This window comes from Pan paniscus, chromosome X (genome assembly GCF_029289425.2).
Source record: "Pan paniscus chromosome X, NHGRI_mPanPan1-v2.0_pri, whole genome shotgun sequence".
Classification (NCBI taxonomy): Eukaryota; Metazoa; Chordata; class Mammalia; order Primates; family Hominidae; genus Pan; species Pan paniscus.
The window spans coordinates 25,523,751-25,536,764 of record NC_073272.2 but is presented as its reverse complement, the minus strand read 5'-3'; the positions used below and the strand labels follow the sequence as shown (position 1 = coordinate 25,536,764).

At 42.5% G+C, this 13,014-nt stretch overlaps 1 protein-coding gene across 4 annotated transcripts in view; it reads left to right on the top strand.

Annotated features, from left to right (window-relative positions):
• The window catches only part of ACOT9 (acyl-CoA thioesterase 9), a 40,114-nt gene that overhangs the window by 7,775 nt on the left and 19,325 nt on the right, over positions 1-13,014 (top strand). The window contains exons 2-6 of one of the 4 annotated variants that reach the window (XM_024927286.4): positions 784-881; positions 2,425-2,451; positions 3,570-3,615; positions 5,795-5,965; positions 6,217-6,254. In XM_024927286.4, the coding sequence (XP_024783054.1) occupies positions 784-881; positions 2,425-2,451; positions 3,570-3,615; positions 5,795-5,965; positions 6,217-6,254 (380 nt within the window). Of the gene's footprint in view, positions 1-783; positions 882-2,424; positions 2,452-3,569; positions 3,616-5,011; positions 5,100-5,794; positions 5,966-6,216; positions 6,255-13,014 lie in introns of all 4 variants that reach the window. The other 3 variants (XM_003819573.5, XM_034950349.3, XM_008972974.4) reach the window with 3 other exon arrangements.

The following is a 13,014-nucleotide window of genomic DNA, read 5'->3' as shown; positions in this document are numbered from 1 at the left end:
TTGCCTAGGCTGGAGTGCAGTGGTGCAATCTTGGCTCACTGCAGCCTCGACCTCCTGGGTTCAAGTGATCCTTCCATCTGAGCCTCTTGAGTAGCTGGGACCACAGGTGCATGCCACCACGCCCGACTAATTTTTGTATTTTTTGTAGAGATGGGGTTTTGCCATGTTGCCCAGGCTGGTCTTGAACTCCTGGGCTCAACCTATCTACCTGCCTCAGCCTCCCAAAGTGCTGGGATTACAGGCCTGTGCCACCGTGGCCAGTAGATAGCTTTTATTTTATTGTGTTGGGACTCTAGAAAATTTCTGTGTAAGTTAAGTAAATACTTTCTTTGCATCTGGAAAGGGCTAATTCAATTTTCAAAGTTTACTTTATAATTGGGTTTATCTTATTTATTGAGGAAATATGGTGCGATAATAAAGAACAGAATAAATTGTTCATAATGAGTTTGCTCAGTTGTTTACTAAATCGATTATGGACTTCTGAAACTAATAAAATAGAAAGACCAATAATAAATGCATTAAACCTAGTTGCCGTCTTTTATTTATTTTGTAGATAATTACCTAATTGGTCTCTGCTCTCAAGAAATGTTTACTCTAGTGGGAGAGATGATTTATGGAATAGCCTCATGAAAACATACATATACTTGTGAAACAGCTACAGACTCCTACAAGACAATATATACTAAGGGTGATATGGCCAGATACTCTGGGAGGAGGGTAGGTCTTTAGGGTTGCCAGGGAAGAAGCTGTGGGATCTGCTCTGTGTTTTATCTTGTTTTATAGGCTTTGTGCCTTGGGCAAAGGGCAGCTTACTCCTGGAAGAGGACTGACTCAAGGACCCCAGAACCCCAAGAAACAGGGAATCTTCCACATTCATGAAGGCAAGCATGGTGTCTCTGTTTGATGCCTATGTGGTGAAAAACCTTGTTTTACTTTTATTTGAAAGGCATATAGAGTGATAGTTTAGAGCAAATGAGGCATGTTAAAGGTAGATCTTTCATAAACATTTCATTGACAAAATGACCAGGATAGCTGCATAATATTAATAGCTTCAGATAGAAGTCACATTCAGATTTTGAACTATTGTTCCTGGGAGCCTTGAGGACTGAGCTCTTTTAGTTAGGTGATTTCCACTTCCTGTGTGTAGGTTCTGAAGGCATGGAAGAAAAGAGATGGGCCCATTAGTTGTATCAAGTAAACACTCCTAGTCCATAGTTATGTTCGAGGGATCCTGTTAGTCCATGCTTAATTAAAGTTAATTTCAATTACCAATATGATATGTAAACTATGGATTGTCTTTATTAAACTAGGAGTATTCATTATAATTAAAATTGCGGCTTCTTTAAAGTGTCCAAATAAATTTATATTATGTGCGTATATAAATATATATGTAAGTAAAATTAAAAATTTTTTCCTTCTTGGCCCTCAATACTTGCCTCTCTTCTTACACTGATTAAGCTAGTAGTAATTATTTTATGTCAGTGAGCATCAGTAGTCCATGTACTATTTGAGGTACTTTCTGTCCATTCTTTTTTTTTTTTTTTTTTTTTTTTTTTGGGATGAAGTCTTGCTCTGTCGCCCAGGCTGGAGTGCAGTGGCAGGATCTCGGCTCACTGCAACCTCTGCCTCCCTAGTAGCTAGGATTACAGGCATGCTCCACCACGCCCAACTAATTTTTGTATTTTTAGGAGAGATGGAGTTTCGCCATGTTGGCCAGGCTGGTCTCGAACTCCTGGCCTCAAGTAATCTGCCTGTCTTGGCCTCCCAAAGTGCTGGGATTACAGGTGTGAGCCTTTTTTTTTTTTTTTTTGAGATGAAGTCTCACTCTGTCGCATAGGCTGGAGTGCAGTGGTGGGATCTTGGCTCACTGCAGCCTCCGCCTCCCAGGTTCAAGTGATTCTCTGCCTCAGCCTCCTGAGTAGCTGGGATTACAGGCGCCCACCATGCCAGGCTAATCTTTGTATTTTTAGTAGAGACGGGGTTTCACCATCTTGGCCAGGCTGGTCTTGAACTCCTGACCTCATGATTCACCCACCTCGGCCCCATCCATTCTTTTATTCAAGGAACTTAGGAGGAAAAAATCAGAAATAAGACTAAGTTACTAATGGTTGTTGTTTGCAGTTCTGTAACATTTAATTGTAATTATACATCAAATTTATGGTGTATCCATAATTGTTTGATAGAAAAATCAACCATTTTTCATGAAAGTTAAAATGCATGTTCATATAAATTATATTTGGTTTTGATCAGTTAGTTATTGAAGGACTGAGGATTGCTATAGTTAATTTCCTATAACTGGAATGTATATTTTGAAGTGCTAGGAAAAACACATAAACTCAACACAGTATTTGAAATACTACAGATTTATCTTTTAGTTTTGAATTATTGCTGGTTCTCTAATTGATTTTCCCTTTATTCATATAGCATGTTCATCTATACATGTGAATCATGGTGTGTGTGGTAATTAGTATCAGCTTTTCTTTTAAGAGCTTAAATTTTGTAAGCACTAATATACGCTTGCACTTTTGGGCAGTGGCATTAACTAAAATTGCATTCTTTGCCTTAGCTTGATGTAAGTCTTTGCTTCATTTTTCTGGCTTAAACTTTTCTAACAACCAGGAGACTATAAATATATGAGAAATTAATTATAATGAGACTCAGATTTGGATATTAGTATTAGTCTCTGAACTAAGTAATTTGATCTATTACTGCGTATAAGAAGATAGGTGGGGGCCAGGCGCAGTGGCTCACACCTGTAATCCCAGCACTTTGGGAGGCCGAGGCAGGCGGATCACCTGAGGTCAGGAGTTCAAGACCAGCCTGATCAACATAGTGAAACCCCATCTCTACTAAAAATACAAAATTAGCAGGGCATGGTGATGCCTGCCTGCAATCCCAGCTACTCGGGAGGCTGAGGCAGGAGAATCACTTGAACCCGGGAGGCGGAGGTTGCAGTGAGCTGAGATCGTGCTATTGCACTCCAGGCTGGGCAACAAGAGCGAAACTCTGTCTCAAACAAAACAAAACAAAACTACAAAAATTAGCCGGGTGTGGTGGCACAGCGCCTGTAATCCCAGCTACTTGGGAGACTGAGGCAGGAGAATCGCCTGAACCTGGGAGGTGGAGGATGCAGTGAGCCGAGACTGTGCCACCGAACTCTAGCCTGGGTGACAGAGTGAGACCGTCTCAAAAAAAACAACAAAAAAGAAGATAGGTGGGAATCCTGTTCATATCTCCATCATAATGGCTCTTACTGGCTAACACTGATACAGCCCCATTAAGTGAATAATTGAAGTTATCCTTTTTTGTTTGTTTATATAAACCCTAGTGATTGGCACAAAGGTATTCATTTGTGCACCTTTAAAGAGACAGTATAGTTCTTTCAGGTTTTTAGGGAGCAGAGGCTTGATCCTGTCCCTGAGCTGTTTGTTGTGGCATTAAATGGAAATCTATGGATCTTTAAATCTTTGGAGTGCATGAATTGCTTTTTGTAGTTCTTGAGCTCATTGCCATAATCCGTTTCTCATGTTTCTTTGTTTCATGGAATGACCTCTTTATTTTTGTTTCAGTTCGAGATAAGTTGCGGGAGATAGTAGGAGCATCCACAAACTGGAGGTATGCATCTTTGTTTTCATTCATTCTTTTCATCCCCAAGGTATTATACTACACTGTATTTAGGCTCAGTTGATGGTCTCACAGTGGGGATGGGGAGCCCTATGTTCAGAGATAGGTTGAGAAGTATTTTGCTTGGGGGAGAAGGTCAACATTTCAACATACTCATCAGATGACACCTCATTGTCATGAAAGAAGATGATTTACGTATATTCTGCATTTTCAAAGTGCATTTAGGTGTATATTACTTCACTGATTCTCATAACAAAACTTGTGACGTGCTTACGACATATGTTCCTGTTCCTTTTTTTACACATGAAACTGAAACTCAGAGATTGAATGATTAAATGTCAGGGTTTGGGACTTGAACCCAAGTCGCTAAGTTTCTCTGTTTCATGCAACTTGACTCCTTTATTGCTTCTTGTCAGTTCAAAATTAGTCAGGCCTCCCATATTGTCTTTCTCTTTCTCGCAGTATTTCCTTGTTGTAAAGTAGGATCATATCCCTCTTGGTGTACAGAATTTTGAGGCTAAAATGAGATAGAAAAAACACGAGTGATCACTAGATATATAATAATCTATTGTTGGTATAGAAATTATCTAATGACTTATTTTTAAATTCTTTATATGAAAAATTTCAATTTACTAAAAGGTAGAAAGAATGAATACCTGTGTACCCACCACCTGGATTCCATACTTATTAATATTTTGCCAAATTTTCCAATATACACATATTGCCTGAACCATTTCTAAGTAACTTATAGACACCACGACACTTCAGCGTGCATCTCCAGTAAATATTTTATAAAACCAGCCTTCGCTTATCTCCAACAAATAAGACATTCTCTCATGTAATCAAATTGACAGCAATTCCTTGCTAGTATATTACTCATCCATAGTCACATTTCCTCAACTGTTACCATTTTGTGTAATAGATTACTCCTTTTAACAAAAATGTTTTTATAGCTGTTTAAAAAACATCAAGATCCAATAAAGGATTGCATGTTGCATCTGGTGGTTATGACTCTTTAGTCTTCCCTAATCTAGAGTAATGGACAGTCGTCCTTCCCCTATTCTTCCCCCATGAGCTTGACTTTAAGGAGGCCAAGCCATTTGTCTTGAGAATGTTCCACATTCTGGATTTACTGGTGTCATTTAACTCATTCCTCTATCTCCTGTAGTTTTTGTAGGGTAAACATTTCTGGAAATAATACTTTATAAGTTAAGCTTAGAAAGACATCTTAGCTAATGTTCTTATCAACATTGTCGTTCCGTATCCCCTTGTCTTTCTTTTCTCTTTCACCTTAATCTTCTCTTCTTTTTCTTCCCTTTCTGTCTCCTTTTCATGTTCTGTTCTTCTTTACCTTTTGTTCTGCCTTCCATACTTCCTTTGGATATAGTCCATTTTCCCTCCTCTGTCTCTCTTTCCTGAAATTGAAGGCAGAGAGAGAGAGAGAACTGGGGCTCAAAGAATCCGAGAACTGTCAGGTGAGAAATGGGAATATAAAGTAGAGTGGCCAAGCCATTCTTTAGCATATATATTTATATGTATATATATATACTATTTTGTCCATCTCTCTAAATTTTTATTTTAATTTCAAATATTCTGGTCTTTGAGTAAACTTTTTGATAAGGGTGAATATATGGCTCATTTGGGTATATCTATATCACTTTTAAGTTTTCTTTTTTTTTTTTGAGGCAGTCTTGCTCTGTTGCCCAGGCTGGAGTGCAGTGGTGTGATCTTGGCTCATTGCAACCTCCGCCTCCCACGTTCAAGCAATTCTCCTGCCTCAGCCTACCAAGTAGCTGGGATTACAGGTGCCCACCACCATGCCTGGCTAATTTTTTGTATTTTTAGTAGAGACGGAGTTTTGCCATGTTGGCCAGGCTGGTCTTGAACCCCTGACCTCGTGTGATCCACCCGCCTTGGCCTCTCAAAATGCTGGGATTACAGGCGTGAGACACTGCACCTGGCCTTAAGAATGTTTTTAAGCTTGAGAAATGATACTGGAAATGATCAATTTCACCAAGTGGCGGGTGGGAAGGGAGGGAAGGAAGAGAAGGTGAAAGTAGGCCCAGACCTTCTTTTTCCTCCTTTGATGGTATCTTACTGGCCTGTGTACCACTGGAATTGTGGGCTAGAACTGCTCTTGTTTTATGAATCCTGCATCCTTTCTTCTCAGAGACCATGTGAAGGCAATGGAAGAAAGGAAATTACTTCATAGTTTCTTGGCTAAATCACAGGATGGACTGCCTCCTAGGAGAATGAAGGACAGTTATATTGAAGTTCTCTTGCCTTTGGGCAGTGAGCCTGAATTACGAGAGAAATATTTGACTGTTCAAAACACCGTAAGGTAACACAGTGCTGTTTTTATGTATTTGTTTTTATTTCCTTGTTTTATAACAATTTTGAAATATAATTCACACACCATACAATTCGCCTGTTTAAAGTGTACAATTCCATGGTTTTGATATATTTAGAGAGTTGTGCATCCATCACCACAATCAATTTTAGAACATTTTCATCACCCTGAAGTGTGTTATTTATTTTTAAAGGGAGACCAACATGATTTGCATTTAATTCACTGTTTGCTTTATTTCACAGATTTGGCAGGATTCTTGAGGATCTTGACAGCTTGGGAGGTACTGGTATTATTTTAGTCTTTCTAGTAGATACCTACAGATATACATTGAATTCTGTGACTGGAAAGGGCTCTTTTATTCTTTAACCTGCACAGATGATGATATTCTAAAGTGCACAAAAAAAGAAGGACATCGGCCGGGCGTGGTGGCTCATGCCTGTAATCCCAGCACTTTGGGAGGCTGAGGCGGGCGGATCACTTGAGGTTGGGAGTTTGAGACCAGCCTGACCAACATGGAGAAACCCCGTCTCTACTAAAAATACAAAATTAGCCAGTTGTGGTGGTGGGCGCCGTAATCCCAGCTACTTGGGAGGCTGAGGCAAGAGAATCACTTGAACCTGGGAGGCAGAGGTTGCGGTGAGCTGAGATCGTGCCATTGCACTACAGCCTGGGTAACAAGAGTGAAACTCCATCTCCAAAAAAAAAAAAAAAAAAAAAATGGCATCTACTACTTCTGAATTGTCATAATTTTTTCTTATAAATGTAGATTCCTATTTAATGGAGGTATAGTCTGAATAATCTTTCTTACTAGTAACTTTAAAAAAAGAAAGTCTTAAACTTACAGAAAAGTTGCAAATACAGTATAAAGAATTTTTCTGTGGCCAGGCGTGGTGGCTAACGCCTATAATCCCAGCACTTTGGGAGGCTGAGGCAGGCAGATCACAAGGTCAGGAGATCGAGACCATCCTGGCTAACATGGTGAAACCCCATCTCTACTAAAAATACAAAAAATTAGCCAGGTGTGGTGGCATACGCCTGTAGTCCCAGCTATTCAGGAGGCTGAGGCAGGAGAATCACTTGAACCTGGGAGGTGGAGGTTGCAGTGAGCCGAGATCGCGCCACTGCACTCCAGCCTGGGCGACAGAGTGAGACTCCGTCTCAAAAAAAAAAAGAAAAAAAATTTTTTTTGTCCCTGAATTATGTGAGAATAAGCGGCTGACATGATGCCACATCACCCCCAAATATTTGAATATGTCTTTCCTACAAACAAGGACATTCTTCTACATAACTACAAAACAACCATAAAAAATCAGGAAATTAACACTGATGTGTCATACTGTCTAATCCTCAGGTCCCATTCAACTTTTGCCAGTGGTCCTTCATAGCAGAAGGATCCAGTTCTGAATCATATGTTGATTTAATTGTCATGTCAGGACTAGTTCCTTAATCTTTCTTTGACTTTCGTGACTTTGACATGGTTCTTTTGTGTATTGTCCCTCAATTTGGGTCTGTGTGGTGCTTCCTCATGATTAGCTTTGGGTTATGCATCTCTGGCAGGAATGTCACAGAAGGGATGCTCTGTTCTTATTGTATCCTATCAAGTGGTACATGGTTTTGATTTGTCTCATTACTGATGATATCAGCTTTGCTTACTGGATGACGATGATGTCTGCCACTGTTCTTCACTGTAAAGTTACTCTTTTCCCCTTTGTAATTAATAAGTACCTTATGTGGGGGTACTTTGTGGCAGGTAACTTTGAGACCTTCATCAGACTTTCAATTCATTATTTTTAAATCAGTATGGACTCAGGAATTCCTATGTTACTGAATGGACTATAATATGTTACTATCATCTATTTGATGTTCACATGGTCCCAGGAGTGTCCCAGTCCCTTCAGGCTAGCTTCTGTGTGGTTTTCTTTGATGTGTCCCCATTATTCTTTGAGCATTTTCTCACTTTCTGGCACAATAAAATATTCTAGACTCATCTTATGCTTTTCCCTGCCCCAGTCCTAGAATCACCCGCATCTCCAAGGAGCCCTTTTTTGAAATGGAGAATGATATTTTGGAGTGGAGGATGATATTTTGAAATGGAGATATGTGCGTTGGGAGTGGTCATTATTCCTGGGTATCACTGCTCCCATACCCTCTTAGTGGAGGAGCTGGGAAATATATGTGCATATACGTACATATATGTTATTTCTAAATCTTTGTACAGATGTATGTATGAAAACCATGGGATCGCACTGATAGCTCCAATTCCAGTTCAGCCACCACGGGGTTCATTCTCATTTCCTTCCTTTCCATATTTGTAATTCCCTTCTCCAACTGGCTCCATTCTCCTTAATATATTGACTTATTTAATCAGTTCCGCTGTATGTGACCAATTTCCTATGGCTGCCACCCCTCATGCATCATGGATGCTCCCCTCACCTTACCTGGGCTCTGGTACCCCACACCAGGTCCCCCTCTGCAGGCTCACCGTCTTCATTGTGCTCAAGCTGTGACATGCTCTGCCATCACTCTTGCAGCCTCTCTGCAAGGATGTGCTCCTCACCCTGCTTGGACGCCAGCACCCTACTCTAGGTTACCTTACTTGCTCCCACCTAATGATATTTGGGCTGAATGGTTGGGAAAGGGTCTGAAAAAAGGTTCTAATATATTGTTTAAAAAACTATTTTTTTATAGAGATGGGGTCTCCCTGTGTTGCCCAGGTTTTTCGTGAACTCCTGGGCTCAAAGGATCTTCCTGCCTCAGCCTCCTAAAGTTCTGATTACAGGTGTGAGCCGCCGTGCCTGGCCTTTTTTTTTTTTTTTTTGAGACAGAGTCTCACTCTTGTTGCCCGGCCTGGAGTAGAGTGGTCCGATCTTGGCTCACTGCATCTTCTGCCTCTGGGTTCAGGCGATTCTCCTGCCTCAGCCTCCTGAACAGCTGGGATTACAGGCACACGCCATCACATCTGGCTAATTTTTGTATTTTTAGTAGAGACGGGGTTTCACCATGTTGGCCAGTCTGGTCTCAAACTCCTGACCTCAGGTGATCTGCCTGCCTCGGCCTCCCAAAGTGCTGGGATTACAGGTGTGAGCCACCACGCCAGGCCCTAACTTTTAAAATATAGATACAAGCTTGTTGTTAAGCTTACACCTAGCAACTACTTTTCTCTAGATTAAATAAACCCAGTTAAAAATTCTTGGCTGGGCACAGTGGCTCACACCTGTAATCCTTGCACTTTGGGAGATCGAGGCAGGAGGATCGCTTGAGGCCAAGACTTTGAGACCAGCCTGGGAAACATAGTGAGTCCCCATCTCTACAAAACCCAAAAAATTAGCTGGGCATGGTGGCATGCACTAGTAGTTCCAGCTACTCAGAAGACTGAGGTGGGAGGATTGCTTCAGCCCAGGAAGTCGAGGCTGCAGTGAGCTGTGGTGACACCACTGCACTACAGCCTGATTGACTTTGGTTTGCTTAGGTGTCCTTATATATACAAACTCCCCTGCCACTACCCTCTTTCTTGCTCATTAACTTCTGTTGATGGCCAGTCCCTTTAACCTGTTCACTTGATTCTATTCCTTCTATTTCTTCAAGGAACTGCCTTATCACTTGGCTTTCTCCCTCATTTCCTGAGCCTTTTCTCAACTTCACTTTTCCCTCAAGTTATAAACATATTCAAGGTTCTTCCATCTTAAAATGAAAAATAGGCCGGGCAGGGTGGCTTACGCCTGTAATCCCAGTAGTTTGGGAGGCCGAGGCGGGTGGATCACTTGAGGCCAGGAGTTCGAGACCAGCCTGGGCAATATGGTGAAACCCCGTCTCTACTAAAACTACAAAAAGTAGCCGGGCGTGGTGGTGCGTGCCTGTAATCCCAGCTACTCGGGAGGCTGAGGCACGAGAATCGCTTGAGCCTGGGAGGCAGAGGTTGCAGTGAGCTGAGATAGACTCCAGCCTGGACAACAGAGCGAGACTCTGTCTCAAAAACACAAAAATTAGCCGGGTGTAGTGGCATGTGCCTGTAGTCCCAACTACTCAGGAGGTTGAGGCAGGAGAATGGCTTGAACCCGGGAGGTGGAGGCTGCAGTGAGCTGAGATCGCACCACTGCATTCCAGCCTGGGTGACAGAGTGAGGCTCTGAGTCAAAAAAAAAAAAAAAAAGAGAAGTAAAAAATCCTCTTTCCTTATAACACCTCACACTTTCTTCCTTACTTCGTAGCTCACTTTCTGAAAAGAACCTAGAAAATCACCTGCTCTCATTGCCTCTTTATGCTAACTTCCTGTTAATTAAATATTTCCCGGTCGGCTGTGTTCTGGCTTCTGCTCCTCCACGCCATTGAATCTGCTCTTGCCAAGCTCGCCATTGGCCCCTTTACTGCACAGTTGAATGGATACTTTTCAGGGCTGACCTGACCCCTCTGTGGCTTCTTATATCGTCCAGCCCATCCTTGGGCTTTGGTGACATTTCCTTCTGCTTCTCTGGCTGCTCTTTTGTAGTCCCCTTTGTAGGTTCCTCTTTTTCTGTTGATCCCTTAAATGTAGGTTATCCCCGGGGTTTTGTCTTCTGCCCTTTCAAAAACTGATTATTTTTTGAATTTATTTTATTTTATTTTGTTTATTTATTTTTTTTTTGAGCTGTAGTTTCGCTCTTGTTGCCCAGGCTGGAGTGCAGTGGCGCTATCTCAGCTCACTGCATCCTCCATCTCCCGGGTTCAAGGGATTCTCCTGCCTCAGCCTCCCATGTAGCTGGGATAACAGGCACACACCACCACGCCCGGCTAATTTTTTGTATCTTTAGTAGAGACGGGGTTTCACCGTGTTGGTCGGGCTGGTCTCGAACTTCTGACCTCAGGTGATCCACTCGCCTCGGCCTCCCAAAGTGCTGGGATTACAGACGTGAGCCACTGCGCCCGGCCTTTTGAATTTTATAATTTGTTCATATTAATTAAATTTTAAGGCATTTTAAAATTTAACAATGAAAATTGTTAAATCTTTTAAAATTATTTATTTAGTTTTTGAGACAGGGTCTCACTCTGTCACCCAGGCTGGAGTGCAGTGGCGTGATCACAGCTCACTGTAGCCTCGACCTCCTGGCTCAAGCAGTCCTCCTGCCTTAGCCTCCTGAGTAGCTGGGACTACGGGTGCACACCACCATGCCCAGCTAATTTTTTTGATTTTTAGTAGAGACAAGGTCTGCCATGTTGCCCAGGCTGGTCCCAAACTGCTGGACTCAAGGGATCCCCCCACCTTGGCCTCCCAAAGTGTTGGGATTACAGGTGTGAGCCACTGCGCCCAGCCCTATTTTTTTAGTTGAGGTTAAAATATAAAATTTACCATCTTTATCTTTTTTTTTTTTTTTGAGACAGAGTCTCACTCTGTCACCTAGACTGGAGTGCAGTGGCACCATCTCGGCTCACTGTAACCTCTGCCTCTTGAGTTCAAGCAGTTCTCCTGCCTCAGCTTTCGACGTAGCTGGGATTACAGGCATCTACCACAATGCCCGGCTAATTTTTGTATCTTTAGTAGAGATGGGGTTTTGCCATGTTGGTCAGGCTGGTCTCAAACTCGTGACTTCAGGTGATCCCCCCACCTCGGCCTCCCAAAGTGCTGGGATTACAGGTGTGAGCCACCGCGCCTGGCTCATCTTTATCATTTTTAAGTGTACCGATCAGTGGTAAAAACTACATTTATATTACGTTTTCCTCCGTCTCTTCTCTACCCTTCCCTTCTGCCCTTTTTTGGGTTGACATTGCAGATTCTCTATAAACTCATCTACTCCCAGTGTTTCAGTTGCTATCAGTATGCTGAATACTTACAAAGCTACATTTTCTGGCCTGCTTTTCTGAGTTTCAATCAATTTTTCCTCTTAGCTACTAGATTTATTTTTCTTTTTTAGAGACAGTCTCACTCTGTTGCCCGGGCTGTAGTGCAGTGGTAAAATCATAGCCTACTGCAGCCTTACACTTGCAGGCTCAAGTGTTCCTTCTGCCTCAGCCTCCTGAGTAGCTGGGACTATAGGCACACTGCACCATGCCTGGCTAATTTGTTTTGTTTTTTTGGAATAGGGTCTTGCTCTGTCACCCAGGGTGGAGTCCAGTGGTGCGATCACCACTCACTGTATCCTCGACATCTCGGGCTCAAGCATCCTCCCATCTTAGCCTCTCAAGTAGCTGGGACCACAGGCACATGCCACCATGCCTGGCTAATTTTTGTATTTTACTGTAGAGACGGGATCTCACCATGTTGCCTGGGCTGGTCTGGAACTCCTGGGCTCAAGTGATCCATCTGCCTCTGTCTTCCAAAGTGCTGGGATTACAGGCTTGATCCACCATGCCTGGCCTAATTTTTAAAGTTTTTTGTAGAGACAGGGGTCTCACTCTGTTGCCCAGGCTAGTCTCAAGCTCTGGGCTCACGTGATCCTCCTGCTATGGCCTTGCAAAGCCCTAGGATTACAGGTGTGAACAACTGTGCCCTCCCCAATACCTTCATTTGGATGTGCCATAGGCTCTTCAAATTCAACACATTGAAAATGGCCCATTCTTTTCTTCCTATATTCTCTTTTTATTTTGAGACAGAGTCTTACTCTGTTGTTCAGGCTGGAGTGTAGCGGCATGATCATGGCTAACTACAGTCTTGACCTCCTGGGCTCAAGCAATCCTCCTACCTATCTCCCGAGTAGCTGGGACTACAGGCATATGCCACCACACCTGGCTAACTTTTGTGTTTTTGGTAGAGATGGAGTCTCTGCTGTGTTGCCTGGGCTGGTCTTGAACTCCTAGGCTCAAGTGATCTTCCTGCCTTGGCCTCTAAAAGTGTTGGGATTACAGGCGTGAGCCACTGTGCCCAGTCTCTCTTCTCTTTTTCAGTGACTAGTACACCATGCTTACCTATCCAAGCTAGAAAACTGAATTTATTCAAGTCTTCTCAGATTTACCTTCTTCTTAACTCATAGTCTTTTCATTTCTACTCCTGTTGCCATAGGTTGGAGCCATCTGATTTCTTTGCTGGACAAAGACTTTTAAATGGAGTTTATTGCCTTTAGCCTATCATTC